General features: G+C 42.7%; 1 protein-coding gene across 1 annotated transcript in view; it reads right to left on the minus strand.

The window, feature by feature from the left end:
• The window catches only part of LOC123758568 (xylosyltransferase 1-like), a 34,443-nt gene that overhangs the window by 13,310 nt on the left and 1,280 nt on the right, over positions 1–19,853 (minus strand). The window contains exons 1-6 of the mRNA XM_069334328.1: positions 18,279–19,853; positions 16,130–16,306; positions 14,184–14,289; positions 4,251–4,465; positions 2,635–2,889; positions 1,172–1,324 (exon numbers count right to left, since the gene is read on the minus strand). The exon at positions 18,279–19,853 is cut by the window's right edge and continues 1,280 nt beyond it. Of these exons, the coding sequence (XP_069190429.1) occupies positions 2,809–2,889; positions 4,251–4,465; positions 14,184–14,289; positions 16,130–16,306; positions 18,279–18,521 (822 nt within the window). The 5' untranslated portion in view covers positions 18,522–19,853 and the 3' untranslated portion in view covers positions 1,172–1,324; positions 2,635–2,808. The remainder of the gene's footprint in view (positions 1–1,171; positions 1,325–2,634; positions 2,890–4,250; positions 4,466–14,183; positions 14,290–16,129; positions 16,307–18,278) is intronic.

Consider the following 19,853-nt stretch of genomic DNA (forward strand, 5'->3'; position numbering starts at 1 on the left):
CGAATGCAACATTGTGTCAAAATTTCAAAGCAATCGGTAAAGAGGTTTCGAAGATTTCCCTCACATGAAAAATACATGAAAAACACAGTTTTTCAAAAAACAATGTTTTTTTCCGTCACAGACATGACATCTATATAGTATGTATATAAAAACCTGCTCGGATGCGAATGGAACGTTGTGTGAAAATTTCAAAGCAATCGGTGAAGAACTTTCGGAGATTAGCGATTTTGAACAAACGAACATTTCCATTTTTATTTATATAGATAAATTGACTCGCCATCTTTCTGACTAAGTGTCCCTGCATAAGGGGTTCCATGCTAAAAACAAGTTTGATGATATGTATGCAGTTTATTAATATCTCTTGCTGCCAGGCCATTTCAGTGGCATAGATACAGCCATTTCCAGGTGTTTTGTTAAAGAGAAACTATTTGATTACTTATTCATTGCTTATTTGTGGCAACTTTTGTCCTTCCTTGTCGACAAATAGGGTTCAGTGTTGGCATGTTGTATGCATCATCTCAAGTTTGGTCTTTCAATCAGAAGTCATCTAGTATGGTCATATTGTATTATTTTCCCGTGTCAGAGAGGTTGTTTAACTCGTTTCCTCTACTAGTTGAGTCAACATATATCTACTAACTAGTACAGGGTCTGAATCTGCTGCATATATAATTTCCTTGAATGTTCTAAAGTATTTGTTGACATTGCTGGGGTAGGAGTTCAGTGTTTGTGCAGTTTTCACATAGGGTGTCTGTTTTTCCAAGTAGGGAATATGTTGAATCCTCCCACCCAGTTAAAGCTGAACTAAACCTTGTCCGTTCTACTCCCAGGTGCATTTCCATGGGCTTGTTGATGGCATGGCTATGCATCCAGGTTTCCTCAATAACATTTAGCTACATTGCATGCATCTGTTTTGTTGTTTTCAGGTCTTGAAGTGGAAGGTCTTCAAGTTTATTGTGCTATTGTTGGGAGCTTCCATCAATCAATCAATAGAACATTGCCTGCTTCTGCTTTGTTCTGTGTAGTGAATTCAGTGGAGCGTTATAAATATAGTACTACAGATTCATGAATTCTCTACAAAATTATAACATTTTACTTTATAGCTAATGATTAAGTAACTACATCACATAATTAAACAAAATTCTTAAATGCAGCAATGTGAGTGTTCTCTTACCTGGCCTCTTTGACTGATATTTGGCGGCCGTGCACGACCTGCAGCGGCAGTATGAGGAACGAGTGTGAGGCTGTCACAACATTATCACTCATCACTAACCATCCATGACCCGGGCAGCAATAGTTTACGCATATCAGAGTTGTGGGAAACTACCTGGTAAATGCAAAATAATTATAATTAGTGAGAAGCAATGTTGCAGATGTGGAATGAAATAAAAATATTGATGACATTATTATCCAAACCAAGTATATTCAAGTCCTTCCTTTGTAATGGGCATTCTACTGCAGAGAAAATTCAGTTTCAGTGAAACATTTGTATTATGTTCTATTTCTTGACAATATGATTTTATTGAAACATTCTGTACAGTATTTTGAAATTGAAGTTACAAATCCAAAAGTAAAATTTTATTTCAGAAAATATAACTAACATATACAAAAATAAGTCACAATAATACTTATTGTGCCTACAGGTCCCAGTAGTAGTCGGGTTCGTTCTTGATTAACAACAGAAAATGGCAGGTTCGAATCCCGGGTGGGACAGAAATAGTTGGGCACATTTCCTATCACCTTATGGGCCTGTTCACCCAGCAGTAAGTAAGAAAGGATCTGACCCAGCTGCAGCTCTCTTGGTGGCAGGCAATCGATACTAATGGGTTCAAGCTAATTTCAAATAAATTATTTCCTTTCGTTTGGAGAGCTGTTTGGCAGTTTCAAGGCTTTGGTTCTTGTGACTCCAGCAGATGCCTATAAAGCTTTGCTGACATTCTGAATGTTTTCCCAGTGAAATGGCATAATGTCAATTGCTTTCTGCCACTGTAAGGAGGGACCAGGATTTGACTCTAGTCAACACTAGGCCAAAAAGAACTCCTGTGACTGATATGACTTTTGTACCTTGTATGTGACTTCCTGTAGCTATCTTGCTGATAGCAGGATAACTACAGAGCCACAAAGGAATTCTCCTAGAAAAACCGGACACCCTCCTTTAGTGTTTCCCATTTTTCCCGAGCCCAACCAAAATTATCTACTCTGCAGAGCTCAGGTTCTCTCCTCTATGAGCGGGCTAATTTTGAGTCTCATTACTGGGAAATAGATAGGCTTAGTTTCCACTCTAAGGCCTGCTGATGTGAAATGGCTGTCAAGGCTCTATTCCTGTGTTGTTAGATCTTGTGTTACACTTGAGGCTATGCATAGTTTGCCTGTTGATTCCTGAGCATGTGTCTTTTCTGGCCGATTTACTTCTGTACATGTCATTATGGACTATTAAGATGTGGCTATTTTGTGGAATTGGGTTTTGTGAGTCCAGCTTCTGGGGGTCCATGAATGAAGCAACTGAGGAGGACTTCCAGAAAATGTTCCAGAGTGAAAGGGTTAATAGAAAAATTACAAATTGAAGCAACATACAGTTCCTACTGCAAGAGCAAAACAAAAAAACAACAAATTTTAAATATTAGGGCAACAGCTTACAGATGGAAACATGATGACAAGACCTGTTCTCCAGGTTCCAAGGTGATCTTCCCTTCAGCAGCAAGAGTTGAAGTTGGATCACTAAGTACAACAAGTGGGTGCTGTACGGTGTCCTCTCCAGCAACTCTGGCATCACCTGTTACTCCCCCAGACCATCTTGTGACCACAGTTATATCACTGTTGGGACCCAGAGCTCCACCCAAGTTGCGAAGAAACTTGCTCTTTCACATCAAATTCTGACCCTACCTCCAAATTCTGTAACAAAGTGAAGTGTTGAGAAACTAGTCTTTGTATTCTGATGAAGCTTCTTCAAGGCTCAAGTAAGACATTAAATATTAACATTTCTGTATTATTAAATATTCTTAAATATAAAGACAAGATAATCAAATGATACTATTCATATTTACAAGTACTCTATGGTTTGTTTACTCAAAGGGCAGTCAATATTTGATATGTGGAAAAATCCAAGTCTCGATGGGAAAGGCTCTCAGGCTGTCAATATTGCCTATGTACTGAATCAAAAGTCCCTGAAACAAAAACAGTCATATTTTTCTATCTTAATATGACCGCTATTACACAGTCGACTTGCAACCACAATAAATATATTTTATAGATACATACACGCTTTCTGTACAGAAAATGAAAATTAATAAGAAAATCTAATATAAATATAAACCTCTGCATTTATCATGAAAACATATATGTGGGAATAAATTTATTACTTCAGCTATACAGTAATACGCAGCAACTCCTCTAGCCATCAGAGATCACACAAATTTTGTTTGGAAATCATCTTGAATGGCAGAAACACTCATTTCTGTTTAATGATATTACACGAGGCATATAATGAAGCCATTCAAGTACTTTAGAGTCATATCAAAGTGAGAGCTTCAAGTAAGTGTCCTTTAATTCCATCAGCTGATGACCATTATAAACAGGTTTAACAATACAGCACAAAGTTCTTGAAAAGTATGTGATCATAATACAACAAATTTAAAATTATAATGACAAGGATCATATCAAAGAAGTTTAATCTGAAGTATATAGCTACACATGAAACCCTGTATCAAATTAATACAAATTACAAATAAACTGGTGCTAGATAAACTAGTTTTAGTTAACAAACTTAAAACTCAAAGGGATAAAATGAGTTCAGTGCAACCTTTATTCAGCAAACTTAATGGGACAAGGCCCAATTCAGCTCAACCACTGTGACTAGACATTAGAGCAGTGATCTCGTTTCTTGCAAGTCAGTGCTCAATCCCCTAACCACTTAAGTGGTTGGGCACCATTTCTTTCCTCCATTTTATTCCAAATCCTAATCTTCATCCCTTCCAAGTGCTACATATTCATAAAGGCTTAATGGCTTCAACGAACACTTGTTAAGTGTTTGGCAAATTGGTGATTAGTTCCAGCTTTCAAACATGCATTGCAATTGGAGGTTCGCTGGAGTAAGGTTTGACAGATTGAGGATTCCATGTACTCTTCAACTTTCTGTAGTTTACATAAATAAATTATTCTTTCACATCATCTTATGACCAGTTAACACACATTAAGACTAATAATATCTGTCAAAACATTTAACCACTGTGTGTACAATTAACACTATATCTTACCTTGACTGTATCACCAAGATGGTATGAATGAACCTGAAGAACTGAAGTTGCATACACATTGCATTTGCTATTCTCGGCGTTGACGAGCTGAGCCAACGCCCTGGTACCGAGTCTAGCCCCTGCATGGTAGAGCGTCAAGGCTGCAGCATTTCCACCATCCAGCTTGTCCTTGTGATGGTAGCGATTTTCCCAGTAACTCTCTAGCCCAGAAGTGGCTACCATTGAAAATTAGAAAAAATATGTAAGAAAATGATACACAGTACTATACTGAATTATACTACGAAAAACATGGCTGCACAATATCTGGAAATCTTGCCAAAACACAGGATAGCTGCATACTGCAGAAGCACAACCAGGAGTAATAAGGTAAGCAGTAAGAAGGGATAGAAGACAAGATCTACCAGACCTTAGCTTATTGTATTAATACTATCCCAGTGGACCCTAGCCTTAGTTCATAATATAAAATAACAATAATAATAATACCGTAATAATGATAGTAATGACAGAGCCATAGGAAGAGCAATTGGGGTAAATAAGTTCAGCCTGAGACAGTTAGGGAGTTGTACAGACCCACTGGCATCACCTCGGGCTTGAGGTGATGCCATCCCCCCCCCCCCCCCAGGCACAAGGTATATGGCCCATCCCCATACAAGAATGCTCATGTAGGACCAGACGAGAAAAGGAAGAACCATTCAATACTTAGCAACTACTCACCTGTGTCATGCCAGATATTCACAGCAATCAAATCAATATTATATCAATATATCAATCCATTAATGTAACATCACTTGTATGTATGTTACCTTACCTGAATAAACATATTTATTTATTTATTATTTATTACAATTTGTTGACGAGAACAATCTTTAATGTTGTCTGGTTGATTAATTTGAGAATAGTGTAATAGCCCTGATGCAATTCACATACAGTATTAATAAAGAGGTTATTCATAAAAAACTTTTAAAAATCAGATAATGATTTAAGATAATGTTGTTGTCTTACATGCTACAAGAAACTTTCCACATTCAAATAAAAAGAAATTAGCAAAACCTACAAACCATTCTGCCTACAGAAAATTACCGCAAGCTAATAGAGATCTCGTAAGAATAAGCAACGGTGTCTTACTATGGGGGATGTAAAATGAGCTCACCAGTTCACTTTAATGGGTACTAGAGCTCCACTTGGTCTCTTTCATTTTCTCAGATTCTTTATTACTCTTGCAAATGAACACGGCTTAGGGGGCATTAGATTGAAAAATTCCACCAAAATTGAATATTTCTGAAAAATTTCTAAAAATACTACAAGGTTCTGGCAACACCGTGGTGCAAACCATTTTATGTTATGATGAAGAATAACGTAATTAGAGTAAATTTTCCAGCCGCAATTGTTTCAAATCCGGTCCTCACGGCTCGGGTGCGTCGTAGGGTGATGCGTCATACGTTGTAAACGTCTAATATATCGTAATAGAGTGGAAAATAACCTGTTATACATATACAGATTATAAACTCACTTATTGGCAACAGTCTAGTGTGGGGATAGGGTGGTTGAGCACATTAGCCGAGTCAGTCACACACTGTGTCGCGGTGTGGGTGGTGTTATCGTTGACGCGCTCACACAAATCTTCCTGTGAATCGCTTTTTATAGTATCTACTGCACAATGGGTTTATTTTCGAAGAAGGCGAAATCTCTAAAAGCAAAAGGTATACACACTCGCCAATCAAGACATTGCAAATGGAAAAAACCCACGATCACACAAGACGATGAAAGTACATTTCCAATTACCCAGTATTCACATGACTGAAGTCTTGAAGATATACTACAATCTTGTATCAGAGGACAATATGACCAAGTGTCTGAAGGGGAAGACTCAGAATCCAAACGAGTCTCTACACCCGAGTTTGGCAACTCGCCTCCAAAGACAAATATGTTAGTCGTGTAATGGTAGACTTCGCCATGGCAATGACAGCTGTCAACTACAACGCTGGGTATATGATGGGATCTCTGACGAACCTCCTTGGTCTACCACAGAATGACATGACCGACTGGTACTTCAACATGAAGGACAAGATGATGCAGAAACCAACGAGATGCACTACCAAGCCAAAAAAGGCCCCTGAGGAAGATGACCCTGGCTATGAGCCTAAATCTGTACTCCCTTGAGCGCAGGCGGGAGAGATACATAATAATTTACACGTGGAAAATAATTGAGGGGCTGGTCCCAAACCTGCACACAGAAATAACATCACATGAGACCAGAAGACATGGCAGGATGTGCAGAATACCCCCGTTGAAAAGCAGAGGCGCAACAGGTACTCAGAGAGAACTCTATCAACATCAGAGGACCCGAGACTGTTCAACACGCTTCCACTACACATAAGGGGCATAACTGGCCGACCCCTCACAGTGTTCAAGAGAGAACTGGATAAGCACCTCCAAAGGATACCTGATCAACCAGGCTGTGACTCATACGTCAGGCTGCGAGCAGCCGCGTCTAACAGCCTGGTTGATCAGTCCAGCAACCAGGAGGCCTGGTCGACGACCGGGCCGCGGGGACATTAAGCCCCAGAAGCACCTCAAGGTAACCTCAAGGTATGGGGCAGGTGCCTACTAGTGCCAATGGAGTGCCACCTTGAGGACCCATATTTCAGACCAATTATATTAGGTTAGTATGTTTTAGTGTTATATTTAGATATTACATTGTAAATATAAAACTGCTGGACATATATTTTGTAAATATTTTTTTTTTTATATCAGGCGATCTTCATGGAACTTGCACACCTTACTGAAGGCATGCCTATCTACAAGGGTGCCAATTTTGAATGAAATTGGTCGACATCAACCTCACTGAACTTTGAACTATATTTTCTACAGGTAAGTAATTAGCAACTACATGGTTGAATAACTTTTTCATTTATTATTCAATTTACATGAAACTTGCACATTATATAAAGAGTTTATGACTCTAAAAAATTTTGTAAGTTTTTTCATGAGTTCATTTATTGATTTTATAAGTAAGTAAGTAATTATCAAAAAGAAGGCACCAAACCGGGAAGGCTATGTAGCACCATCAAATGCGCAAAATAATCAGAGGGCGCTAAATATCACCAAGGATGCCAATACAAGAACAAAAACGCATAAGGCGAACGATATCAAAAGTATCCGAGTCACCAAGAATTCTATTGAGGGACAGGTGACCGCGAGGGGCGGTCGGAAAGCAAGACACATGCTCGTCCTGGAAGTCAGGACATTCAAGAAGGACATGCACGACCGTAAGAGGGACAATGCAACTAGGACAATAAGGAGCAGGGCGGCGCTCCATCAAGTGACCATGGGTTAAGTGAGTATGGCCAATACACAACCTCGCCAGAGCTGTTTCCCACCGCCGGTTACGGTGGAAGGAGGACGGCCACGAGGAAACACAACATTTAAGAGTACGTAGCTTGTTACCAGTAACAGACAACCAAGAAGCCTGCCAACGGGTAAGGACTGAAGGAATGGATAACCGGGTAAAAGTCGGAATACGGAATGCCTTTACGAGAGATGGGACAAGAGCGGACAGCTTCCTTGGCGGCAGCATCCGCACGCTCATTTAAAGACACACCAATATGGCTGGGAACCCAACAAAACTCAACCGACTTAAATTTACTGTGAACAAGAAACAGCCAATGCTGGATCTCGACAACTACTGGATGAACTGGATTAAAGGACCCGAGAGCCATGAGGGCACTACGAGAGTCAACAACAACTACAAAGGAAGACTGACAACGAGAAAGCAGGAGATGAAGAGCATAGAGAATAGCATAAAGTTCCGCTGTAAAGATGCTAGTCTCCGGAGGTAAGCGACACGTATAAGTGCGATCAGGAAAAACAACAGAGTAGCCAACACCGTCCGCTGACTTAGACCCATCCGTGAAGACAGAAACGGAGCAGGAGTGAGAAGAAAAGTGCTCAAGGAAAAGGCGTTTTAGAACCGTAGGAGGGGTAAAAGCTTTAGTGATACGGGTCAAGGAAGTACAAAACCGCGGAAGAGGGACTCTCCATGGGGGCAAAGAAGGAACGACACGAGGAGAAACATTAGAAATACGAACGGAAAGAGAATCCTGGAGGCGAGATATTACGGACAGAAAGAGGGAGGTGGTGAAGAGGAACAGGAACCGCAGGAGGGGTAAAAGTTAAAGCACGACAGAGGCGAGAGGAAGGATGTTGTAAGGACCGCGCAAGATAGCGAAGACAGTAGCGATCACGGCGGTCCTGGAGAGACAGGAAGCCAGTGTCAACATACAAGCTAAGGACGGGAGTTGAACGAAAGGCACTAGAACTGAGGCGCAACCCAGTATGGTGCAAAGCATCCAGACGGCGAAGAGTAGAAGGAGAAGCAGACGAGTAAGCAGGGCAACCATAATCGAGCTTAGACAGGACGAGAGAGGAATGTAAAGCAAGGAGAGTGCGCCTATCTGCCCCCCAAGAAGTATGGGACAAGACCCGAAGGAGGGTAAGGGCCTTAGAGCACTCAACACGGAGGTAAGAGATATGGGGAGACCAAGACAAACGAGTGTCAAGGAATAACCCCAAAAGCTTCGCGGAATCTTTGTATTCAAGGGGATGAGCATAAAGTGACAAAGAGGGACGAAGAACAACCCGTTTCCGCGTAAAAGTCATGGTACAAGTCTTTAGAAGTAGAGAACTTGAAGCCATGATCGGTGGCCCAAGACGACACGGCATCAATTGCAAGTTGAAGCCGGCGTTGAAGGAGAGGCGAATCATCACCCTGACAGCAAAGGGTAAGATCATCGACATAGAGAGCGGAGAAGACACCAGAAGGAAGAGAGGAAAGAAGACCATTGAGGGCAACCAGAAAAAGATGTAGTGCTCAGAACACTACCCTGGGGCACACCTTCGTATTGCCGAAAAGAGGCAGAGAGAGCGGTACCAAGGCGCACCCGAAAGGAACGACAGGAGAGGAAGCTGCGGAGAAAGAGAGGGAGATGACCACGAAGGCCAAAAGAATGAAGTTGAGATAGAATATGATATCGCCAAGTGGTGTCGTAAGCCTTTTCCAGGTCAAAAAGGACGGCAACAACGGAGGTCTTCGCAGCAAAAGCAGTACGAATATAGACCTCCAAGTTCACCAGGACATCTGTCGTGCTGCGGCACTTGCGGAAACCAAATTGAGAAGGGGAGAGTAGGTGATGTTGTTCCAGGAACCACATCAGACGAACGTTAACCAGACGTTCAAAGAGTTTTCAGACACAACTTGTGAGAGCAATAGGGCGAAAGTCCTTAGGGGAAGTACCCAGAGACCCCGGTTTGCGAACAGGGAGGACAACGGCATCGAGCCAGTCCTCAGGGAACTAACGACGACTCCCAGATCCGATTATACAGACTCAGTAAATACTGAGACGTGCACGGAGGGAGATGGCGAAGCATCTCATAATGAATACCATCGGAGCCCGCCGTCGTAGAACCGCAGAGGGCCAGGGCAGAACGAAGTTCAGAGAGAGAGAAGGGATCATTTTAGGGAAGTTGAAGACGAGTGCAGAAATCTAAAGGACGAGAACTCAAGGACAGGTTTACGAAGAAGAAAAGATTGGGGAAGATGAAGACCAGAGCTAAAAGAAGAAAAGTGGGAACCCAGTACGGAAGCGACCTGCAACGGGTCCGCCACAAGAGTATCATGGAGGTGAAGGACCGGTGAAACATCGGGAACGAACTTACCCGCTATCTTGCGGATACGCTTCCAGATCTGGGCCAGAGGAGTTTCGGACGTAATTGTTGAGACATAAGATGCCCAACATTCACGTTTAGCCGTACGGATGGCCCTACGGGCCACCGCACTCGCTTTCCGAAAGAAAAGAAAAGAATCGGTCGTCTGCCTACGGCGGTGCCTCTTCCAGGCTGCACGCTTACAGCGGACAGCCCGAGCACAGTCCGCATTCCACCAGGGAACGCACTTCCGTGGACCCCGAGAGGAAGAGCGAGGGATAGAGCGGAGGGCAGCGTTGAAGACAGTGTCATGAAAAAGGAGGAGAGCGTGAGAGAGAGGCAGAAGGGAGAGGTCAGAGAGAATAGCACTGAGGGTAAATATTGTTCAGTCCGCCTTAGCAAACTGCCACCTAGGGAAAGAGAGGGAAGGGCGAAAAGAGAAAAAGGAAACAAGGATGGGGAAATGATCACTTCCATGGAGGTCAGCAAGAACCTGCCATGTGAAATCTAAGTAAAGAGAAGAAGAGCAGAGAGAAAGATCAAGACAAGAAAGGGTGCTAGTCCGAGAGTCCAAATGAGTGGGCTCACCAGAATTCAGAAGAGACAGAGAAGAAGAGAGGAGAAACGGCTCAAGAAGGCGACCCCGGGTATTCGTCAGAACGTCACCCCAAAGAGAATGACGACAATTGAAGTCACCCAGCAGGAGCACAGGCTCCGGCAAGGAGTCTAGGAGGTGTTTCAAATCAGGAAGAGAAAGCGGGACACTCGGGGGGAGATAAATGGAACAAACTGTGTACCATTTCCCCACAAAGATACGAGCAGCAGAACAATGGAGAGGCGAAGGAAAAAGTAAAGGAACAAAGGGAACATCAGCACGAATCAAAAGAGCAGAAGAATTAGAAGTCCTAGCAACGGCTGGGGGGGGGGGGGGGGGGGGAGAGAAAGGAATAGCCACGAAAACGACCAGGACGAGCACCAAGCATCGGCTCCTGGAGACAGACACAAAGGGGCGAAAACCGCGAAATCAGAAGTTGGAGTTCGAGGAAATTGGCGTAATAACCTCGAACGTTCCATTGAAGAATAGACAACGACGAGAAGAGAAAGGACAAAAACAGAGAACAAGGAAGAAACAAAGGCAAAAGAGCAACAGAGCACGTTAAAGAATATCAGGGTCGGGATCAGGATCAGCAAAGTCAGAGTTAGGGGGCATGGGTAAACTGAGCAAAGACGGAGGGAAGGAAACGGGAGAACAAATCAGAGGTGGGCGAGCGGGGTCCGGAGGAGGAGGAAGAGGAGGAGACAACGGAGAGGAGCAGTCAAGGACAGCAGCAGGAAGACGGGGGGTAGAAAGAGGGGAGCGTACCTCAGCAAGAGCAGCAACCGAGAGGGAAGCGGGGGCTAAAGAAACCTCCATAGCAGGAACAGGGGGCGCAACCACCGAAATGGGAGGGGAAGGAGCGAGAGAGGCAGAAGTAGGGGCCGAGGAAGAAAGCGAAACCTTCTTACCCGCCGGGGAGGAGGAAGGAGAGGAGCCAGGTTTACGCTTTTGACTTAAAGAGACAGGTGTCCCAGCAACCACGTACTGGGCAACGGATTCTAGCGTCTCAACAGGAGAAGCTGAACGAGAGCACACATGACGGCCGTTTGGAGAGCGATGGACATCAGCCCGCACCGACAGGCGGCGGGGAGAGTCAAGAGACGGAGGGGAAGGATGGGAAGGAGGAACGGAGGGAGACGAGGAAGAAGACACAGCAGACACGACAGACTGGGTAGAAAGAAGGGGAACCCCAGACAGAGGACCAGGAGGTGGATCCTTCGGGAGAGAACCCAAAGGAACAGAGGAGGGGGCAGTGGGCGTATCAGGGTCCAAGGCCCGGAAACGGTTGTGAGTCTGAGGAAGGCAGGAAGGACGAGGAGAGGAAGAGCGCAACACGCGAGCATAAGAGATATTAGCATAAGGCGGGAGCCGGCGAACCTGGCGTCTCGCCTCAGGAAAAGATAAACGCTCCCGGTGCTTCAAGTTGAGGACGGCTGCCTCAAGCTTGTAATGGACACACGCACGGGAGAAGGTAGGATGGGCCTCACCGCAGTTGAGGCAACGAGCCTGGGGAGAAGTGCACTCCGACTTAGTGACCTTCGCCACCACACAAAGAACAGAGAGAGACAGTCCCGGAGCAGCGGAGGGCACCATGCCCAAATTTGTTACAGAGCCGAGGAGAAGGAATGTACTCCTGGACAGAGCACCTGGCACCAGCAAGAATGACAGAGGGTGGAAGGGTCCTACCATCAAAGGTAATCTTCACAACCTGGAGGGGTTGACGGCGACTACCACGAGGGGGACGAGTAAACGTGTCCACCTGGAGAATAGAATGGCCTTGGGCAGCAAGGATATGTCGAATATCGTCGTGGCAGTCGCGCAGGTCCCAAACACCGGTCGCAACATGGGGCGGGAGCAGAATAGTGCCAACACTGGCATTCAACTGAGCGTTCTTCGAGACCCGAACAGGGGTCTCGCCAAGGCAGGATAAGGCAGCCAAGCGGGAAGCAGCATCCTGAGAAGGAGCAGCAACGAAAACGTGTACCGAGACGAGTGGGGTTGAAAGTAATGGAGGTATCCACGGAATCAACGAGATGTCGATGGAGGGAGAAATCGTCTGGAGGCGCAGAATCAAGAGAGAGGAGATCAAAATATTTGGCCCACGAAGCGGGACCAAACAAGGCTTGATAGGTAGCAGAACTGGAAGGAATCGAGCGAGGGCGGCCGTGACGAGGACGGCGGTGAGAACCCCCAGAGAGAGAGGGGTTAAAAGGCGCAGTAGTTACAACTAGAGAAGGAGCCGCGCCAGGGGACGAGGTAGTCACCACTGGGGGCTTGGGGCTCGACCCAACCACAGAGGAGGGAGGGGAGCCAGGGGAAGGAGTCAGAGAGGCCAAAGGAGGAGCAAGGTCGGGGCCCAATGCAGCGGAGGCTACAGAGCCCGGTCTTCCAACACGGACTGACTCGGGGGCTTGGTCGCCCACCCCACGAGCCTGAGAAGGTAAATCAGAAACAGCCGAAACAGGGGTCATCATCATTACGAAAAGAAAAATTCATTCACGAATGTGCCCCCACACCCACCATGGAGCCACAATTAGAGGCAGGACACCCAACAAGAAGCTATCGCCGATCTTGCCGGGGCCTCCTATGGGTGCGTCGTGAGTGTACGCCCCACAAATGCCACCTTAAGAAACCGACAGTCCGTCGAGATCGGGTTCAGTGACGAAAGGGGGATTGACAATAAAAGGTTCCCCTCGCTCTCGACGTCGGGTACTACAGTTCTACGGGTGCAAGAGTATGCCTCCGCAAGCACCCGGGCGTCAAAATAGAAGTAGTCCAAGGGAAGAATCAGAACAAGCAAAAGGTCGACAGGAAACGGCAAGCAGATAGGAGAAGAGGGGGGAGAAAAACGAAACAGAAGGAAAAGGAAAAGGTGCTCAGCAGAATTGGAGAGGACGGCAGCAGGAGCACAAGGCTAGAAAAGGACAGAGGACTGTCCCAAGGAGCATCACACTCCGGCAGCCGCCCACTAAGCCCCCACACGGCAACAACGAGCTGAGCGGAGAGGGGGTATTGATTTTATAAATATTTATAAACTTCATTTTGTTGCATAATTTTTTGGGTGAACTTTGAAAATTTGTATTATTGCACTAAATACATTTGGGATAGAAATCTACCAAACCTTTATTATATAGTAATATGATCGGTTGACTCTTGTATTTGTTATTCAACGTTAAAAATGTTGAAAAATTGTGTAAATTTTTTTTTTTTCCTACCTCTCTATTTAGGCTGCGATGCTAAAACTTGGACCAGTTGCAACCCTTTTCACATGTAAAACGTCAATAAATTTTCATTGCACTAGAACAACTTTCAATAATCAATCTAATATCCCCTTAGTCATACTTTGGCTATATATGTCATATTTATTGCAACCAAAATGATCTCAGTGCCAGCATGTAATCCCTACTTTACCTGTAATATGTCCAAACATGTACATGGTGATTATTTGACAAATATTTAAAGTATTCAAAAAATTTTCTGATATGTTCTCATTCTTATGCAAGGTCACTTCTTTAAAAATAATATGGAGAGGGACTGCCAGATAAAGCAGAACAGAAAAATTAGAGAGAAAAAGGTATCAACAGACAAAACCATATAACTTAAATGTTAACAAATTGGTGAAATGTGCTTACAAGAGTAGTAGGGAGTGTAGAGCCATGCATCCACCTGGTTAATAATTGCATGGCTGATCACTGGCTCAAACTTACGAGCAAAAAACAGGTTGCGTGATGAAGAAGCCTGAAACAAACAAGATTGTGAGTACAAGAAACTCTTCTTCCTAAGTGGCCCCTCAGTGTCACTCCGAGCAAGGGCCTGGATACTACAACTCTCACCATGTCTTCATTGACCTCTGCCCCACAGTTATGAGGAACTTTTCATATGGTCATGTCACCTGGCTGCCAAGAATAGGTCAAGGTCAACTCACTACTAAACAGAATACAGAATATTTCTCCTGAGAGCAACCAAGAAGCCTATATTAAAAATATATATTTAATATTCATCATGAGTAAACGCTTTAGTAATAATTTGTAGTATTCAGAAAAATTCAAGCATGAATGTAATGAAACACCCTTTTCTGGCTGGCTGCAGCAGCTCCCTGATGTTAGTACACACACACCCAGAGTGCTACCAGGTCTCTAGACTTGCTAAAACTTATCTAACATCAGGATCAGGAACTGTTGTGCTTGTAGAGGTAAGGGAAACAGGGAGATCTGAGGTGGAACCAAGTAAAACCCAGCCAAATAGTAAAGGCGAAACAAAATTAACAAACTACATTCAGTATCTTGATTATAGATTGAAAAGATTGAAACAAGGCAAGGTAGCTATAGCCGAAGGTTTACAATTCATGCAACAGTTCCCATGTGTGCTACCAGATGGTAACTAGGGCTCTTTTTCAAGTTCAGCTACTCCACACCCTCACATAAGTGCTGCCACTCTAGATGTAACCTAGCCCCCCCCCCCCGCGCCCCCTCAAGGAAAAAACAAACAAACAGGATCGAGCACAGGTGGGTAAGGAGATCATCAAGAACCAATCAACAATCCCAATAGGCCCAAATATAACTTACAATTAAAGCCATTAAAATACCAAATAGTGCCAGACACGAGGGATGTGAAGCTAACTACTTCACGCCGAACTGCATAAATCAGACGTGAATAAGCATATGGAACTACATAACTGAAAGAATTCCTGTTCACCACTCAAGAAAACCCCCAGAAAGATACAAAGAATCCCCCACAAACCAGACTATAGCCAAGCGTCATTTATCGACTCCACTACAGGGCTGGCAAGAGGGCCAAGTCCATAGCAATACCCTGAACAAAACAACTGAAGAGAAGCAGCTCCAGAAAGGAGGATGCCTGAACCCCTTCACAGCAGAATTTTCTATAGAGGAAATGGGAATGCAAAATGACACCAGAGAAGATGACACTAAACAAAAGTTGGGTGAACTTTTAATTTTTTTAGGACAGTTAAGACTCGGCTCCCACTCAACCCTCCCTGCCAAGGGCTTGGCTCTAACAAAAATTGCTAGCAAAGCATTTGACGAGCACAGTACTACTGTGCTACAAGGACTGATGTAATTTATCTAGACAAGGAGAGTGGTCCCGGTTGAGATGATGGTGTAATGCAGGCAAGACCACGTAAGTAAAGGTGTGGGTTGACCAGGTTCCGGCTAGCGTGGCTTCATTCTTCTATCTTGAATCAAGATAAGTAGCCTGTTTATTTCATATGCACATCCCGGGTGAATTTTACTCAGTCTTGGGATGATCTTGGATCCCATGCACCCTTTGCCTCTACGAGCATACCAGATTCTGGTGCTTGTGTTAAACATGCCTACACAAGTTCAGAGGCCTGGTAGCATTTTGCTTCTAGAAGCCAGACCAAAATTATGCACTGTAGTAACACACACTTTAGCAAATATCATCAGTCGGTAATGGATTTCTTTAACTGAATTGCAACAAAAGATTTACTTAACACAGGCAATGTAAATGCTTTCTGTTAAGGTTAATCAATGGTTGGAATATAGCTTCCAACCTTTGATAATATAATTATTCACCCGATAATATAATTATAACTAACCTCGAGCTTGAGCCAGTCTCCTAGAATGAAGTCATTGGGTGAGCATCCGCACCAGTCAACAATGTGTTTGTACTGACACTTGCAACCCAGTTTCCTTTTCCAGTTAGTTACATGGAGATCGTTGTCCGTGAATGACTGGCAGAATCGCGAATTGAGCAAGACAATATGAAAGAATGACTGGAAAAATAAAACGAGGGTTTAGGCTATCTCTGAAAAGCAACAAATGTCTTTTGGGTAATCAGCATAAAAGTTTTAATATTGCACCTCATGTATATTTTTTTTGCTGGAAATTATATCATTCATATACACTCAAGATTTAACTGTAATTAAATAGTTAACATATTGTTTCACATATTAAGGGGCAAATAAATGTGAATACATTTCAGCATAAAATGTTTACAATAACACACACACATGTCAAAACTTTTAAGCATAATCAAAATAAATTATATGATCACCGCATACAAAACTGCAACTTGAATCAATAAAATTGTTAAGGAGCAAATTTTTAACGCGTCTCCATCAAGAACAAGAGGCCATAAGTTCAAACTAAGAGAACAAGGGAAACAATACATTCATGTAAATTCTAATTTGTAAGCTATGGTAGATGGATGGAAAGTATTGAATGAAAGGGTTACATATGAAGTGTATATACTGTAGGTCAAAACCATCGAAAATTTTCAAAACTGTAGGTGGCAAAGAGCACAAAAAAGATGATATACATATTGTTACGGTAATCTCTTGCTTTGGCAAGGAGATCCTGCCTATACCATTACCGCCCATTCAACAACATATCTACATACTCCAGTATACGAAATCAACATCAAGAACAACAACAATAAGTGTTGAGGAGCCTGTGTCTAGAGAGACACCACCCCTCCCTCGACCCTCAAGTACCCGAGACACCAGGACACTGCTGTCTGTCTGGGGGCCCAGCGCCACTCGACGGTCGACCAGCCCTTAATTGCTTGTTTGAGACTGCCAGCTATAGTTACCTGCACATCAGCGCCACCTACACTAGGCCTGGACGCCTATATAAGCAGCTTACCACCAGCCAGTCCTCAGAATATACTTCATGCTCTCAGCAGTAACGTCTACTGTAACCTTCCAGGAAACCGTAGATGCGTGCGGCTTATTGTATATTATATATTTCACCTTTATTTGCTATTAGCATAACTGTTACCTGTTCATATTACATTGTGTTTTGCGTTTCGCCAAGTAGAATATGGGAATTGTTTTATTTGCTGTTAAATTCATTTTTTATTAAATATTTAAAGTTTTTCATTCTTTGAACTTTACCCGCAGCTCTCACACCTTAAAGAGGTCAGAAGCAGTTGTATTTACTTCGTTTTATTTTTTTTTTCAATTAATGTGATTGGCAGTCCACCTGCCAGAAGAGCCACTGCTTTATTCTTTCACTTTTACGTCACATATACTAATTTTACAGTACATATAATAATTTTTCAATTATAATATTTATCAATTATAAGTATCCTTTTCTTATATATTCTTAATACGCTAAAGTTGGAAGATAGAGGAAAAATATGTGATATGATCACTACGTACAAAACAGTAACAGGAATAGACAAAATTAACAAAAAAATTTTGAAAAGTGCAGCTTCAAAAACATGAGGACACAAGTTCAAACTAAGGAAACAAAGCTGCTGAAGAAACATTAGAAAGTTCACTTTTTCAAACAGAGTGATAGACGGTTGGAACAAGTTAAATGAGAAGTGGAAGTCAAAATCATTAGTACAGTAATTTCAAAGCATTATATGACAAAGAGCACTGGGGGAAAACAGACACCTTGAGCCACCATCATCCTTTAACTACACCTAGGTAGTTAAAGAGTATCTACCTTTAAGTATCGGAAGGAACTACTCTTTCAGTGCATGAATAGTGAACAGAAGAAAAACTTAAAGGTGGAAATGCAAGCCAACTAAATCCACAGCATTAAATGTAGATAACACAGAAATAAGAAATTAAAATTGTTTTTTAAGTAGATACCTAATGGTGAGAAGGCAGGCCCAAGAGCCAATCCTCCCAACCTACAAGCAACCTACTAGCACAAACACACACTGTAGAAACGGGAATACTTAAAATTAAATAAAATCTGAGACAAGGGGCACTGGCATTCTGGAATGCTTACCTCGGCAGGTAACAGTGAATAGGAATAAAATTTCTTGAGGCCTTTCACAAGCTGATCCTGACTGTTAACTACATATTCAACAAAATCACGATTGAGACACAGCCAGTCACTCCCTCCATCTACGGGAATTCCTGTTGAAAGAGCACGCAGTAAGATCAACTTTATGGGGAGGAAAATGAGAAGATTTAGTTTTCTGTTAAAATTTATATGTAATGTAATAAAGATACAGATAAGTTGCAGCATGGTGGTGGTTTTGAGATAAAACGTATGAGAAAAAGCAATTAATTAATAAACTGATGGACATATTGCACATGCTTACAAATGATAAAGCATTATATGAATAAGTGTTTGAAATGTGTGATTGTATTTTATGGGTTTATTTGCAATAGTACTGAAGTGCAGACAGCTTCAAACCATTATGTTCTACATGGCAATTATACCCGATAAAAAATTAAATAGATGAATTTTAAGTGTCATCTTCCTATTTCTTGATTTATTTGTGAATACAGTATACTGATATCATTGGTGGTAATTTAATTCCATAATTACACTTGACTTTTCTTAACTTTTGTAAGTGAAGATTGAGAATGCACAATTAATTCTCCAAATTGGTCATTGAAGCAGCTATAGTCTAAAAGTAATAGATGAAACTCTTCTAGTATTTCAAACTGTAATTCACTGGTAACACCAATTTCAGTCATTTGAACTGAGCAATGTAGGACAACACTCAAAACCAGATTGACTTTGAACAGCTTTGGTGTGAAGATGACTTGCGAAAAATCTTGAGCATCATAATAGACCTGTTTATACTAAACATAACTAGATTTTGTGCACTAGTAACCTACAAAGCAACAACAACAACAACGAAAATGGACCTATCAATAACCTGCCCTTCATTTTGCCAAATATGCACACAAACCTAATCAATATTTACTTATGTTATGATAAAGCAAGGGTTTATTTTCCATCCAAGGTGGCAATACCATTCAGGAACAAGTGATGAGATTCTCCCAGATCAAATTAAAACAATTCTGATAACATGTGACTAGTGCATCACAAAGTTTGAAATGTGTATTTCCATTCCAATTTCAAAGTCGCTTTCATGTCAACAGCCTTAATTAGGCAAAAAACAATATTTGTTTATGTCTCACTTTTGGGACATCAAACCTGTTAGGTTTATTTAAGTTCCCCCTAGCTATAGATACAACACTCTATGTGGCCAGTCCATCTAGTTACTGGCCAGATGCAAAGATGTTTAAAAAAGTAGCCAAACGATCTGCATATCATGCACTGCATCACGCCATTTATCTTCCATCACAGGAAAATCGGAGGAGAGCATGAAGCTCGCCGACCCGACGCCCCAGAGGCCAATGCCAACAGGAAGAGAGCATTCGAGAAACAATCCTGAACCAAAGGGGCCACAACAATCCAAGGAGAATAGAGATAGGAGAGCACTCTGTCCAATGACCAAGACGGCTCAGGCGGCGCATGAGCAGGCCGGAGGTGAAACAACGCACGAGAACGCTTGCGAAACGGGGTAGAAGTAACACTATACCGAAAGCAAGCTGAAGCGGC

This window comes from Procambarus clarkii, chromosome 31 (assembly GCF_040958095.1).
Source record: "Procambarus clarkii isolate CNS0578487 chromosome 31, FALCON_Pclarkii_2.0, whole genome shotgun sequence".
Lineage (NCBI taxonomy): Eukaryota > Metazoa > Arthropoda > Malacostraca > Decapoda > Cambaridae > Procambarus > Procambarus clarkii.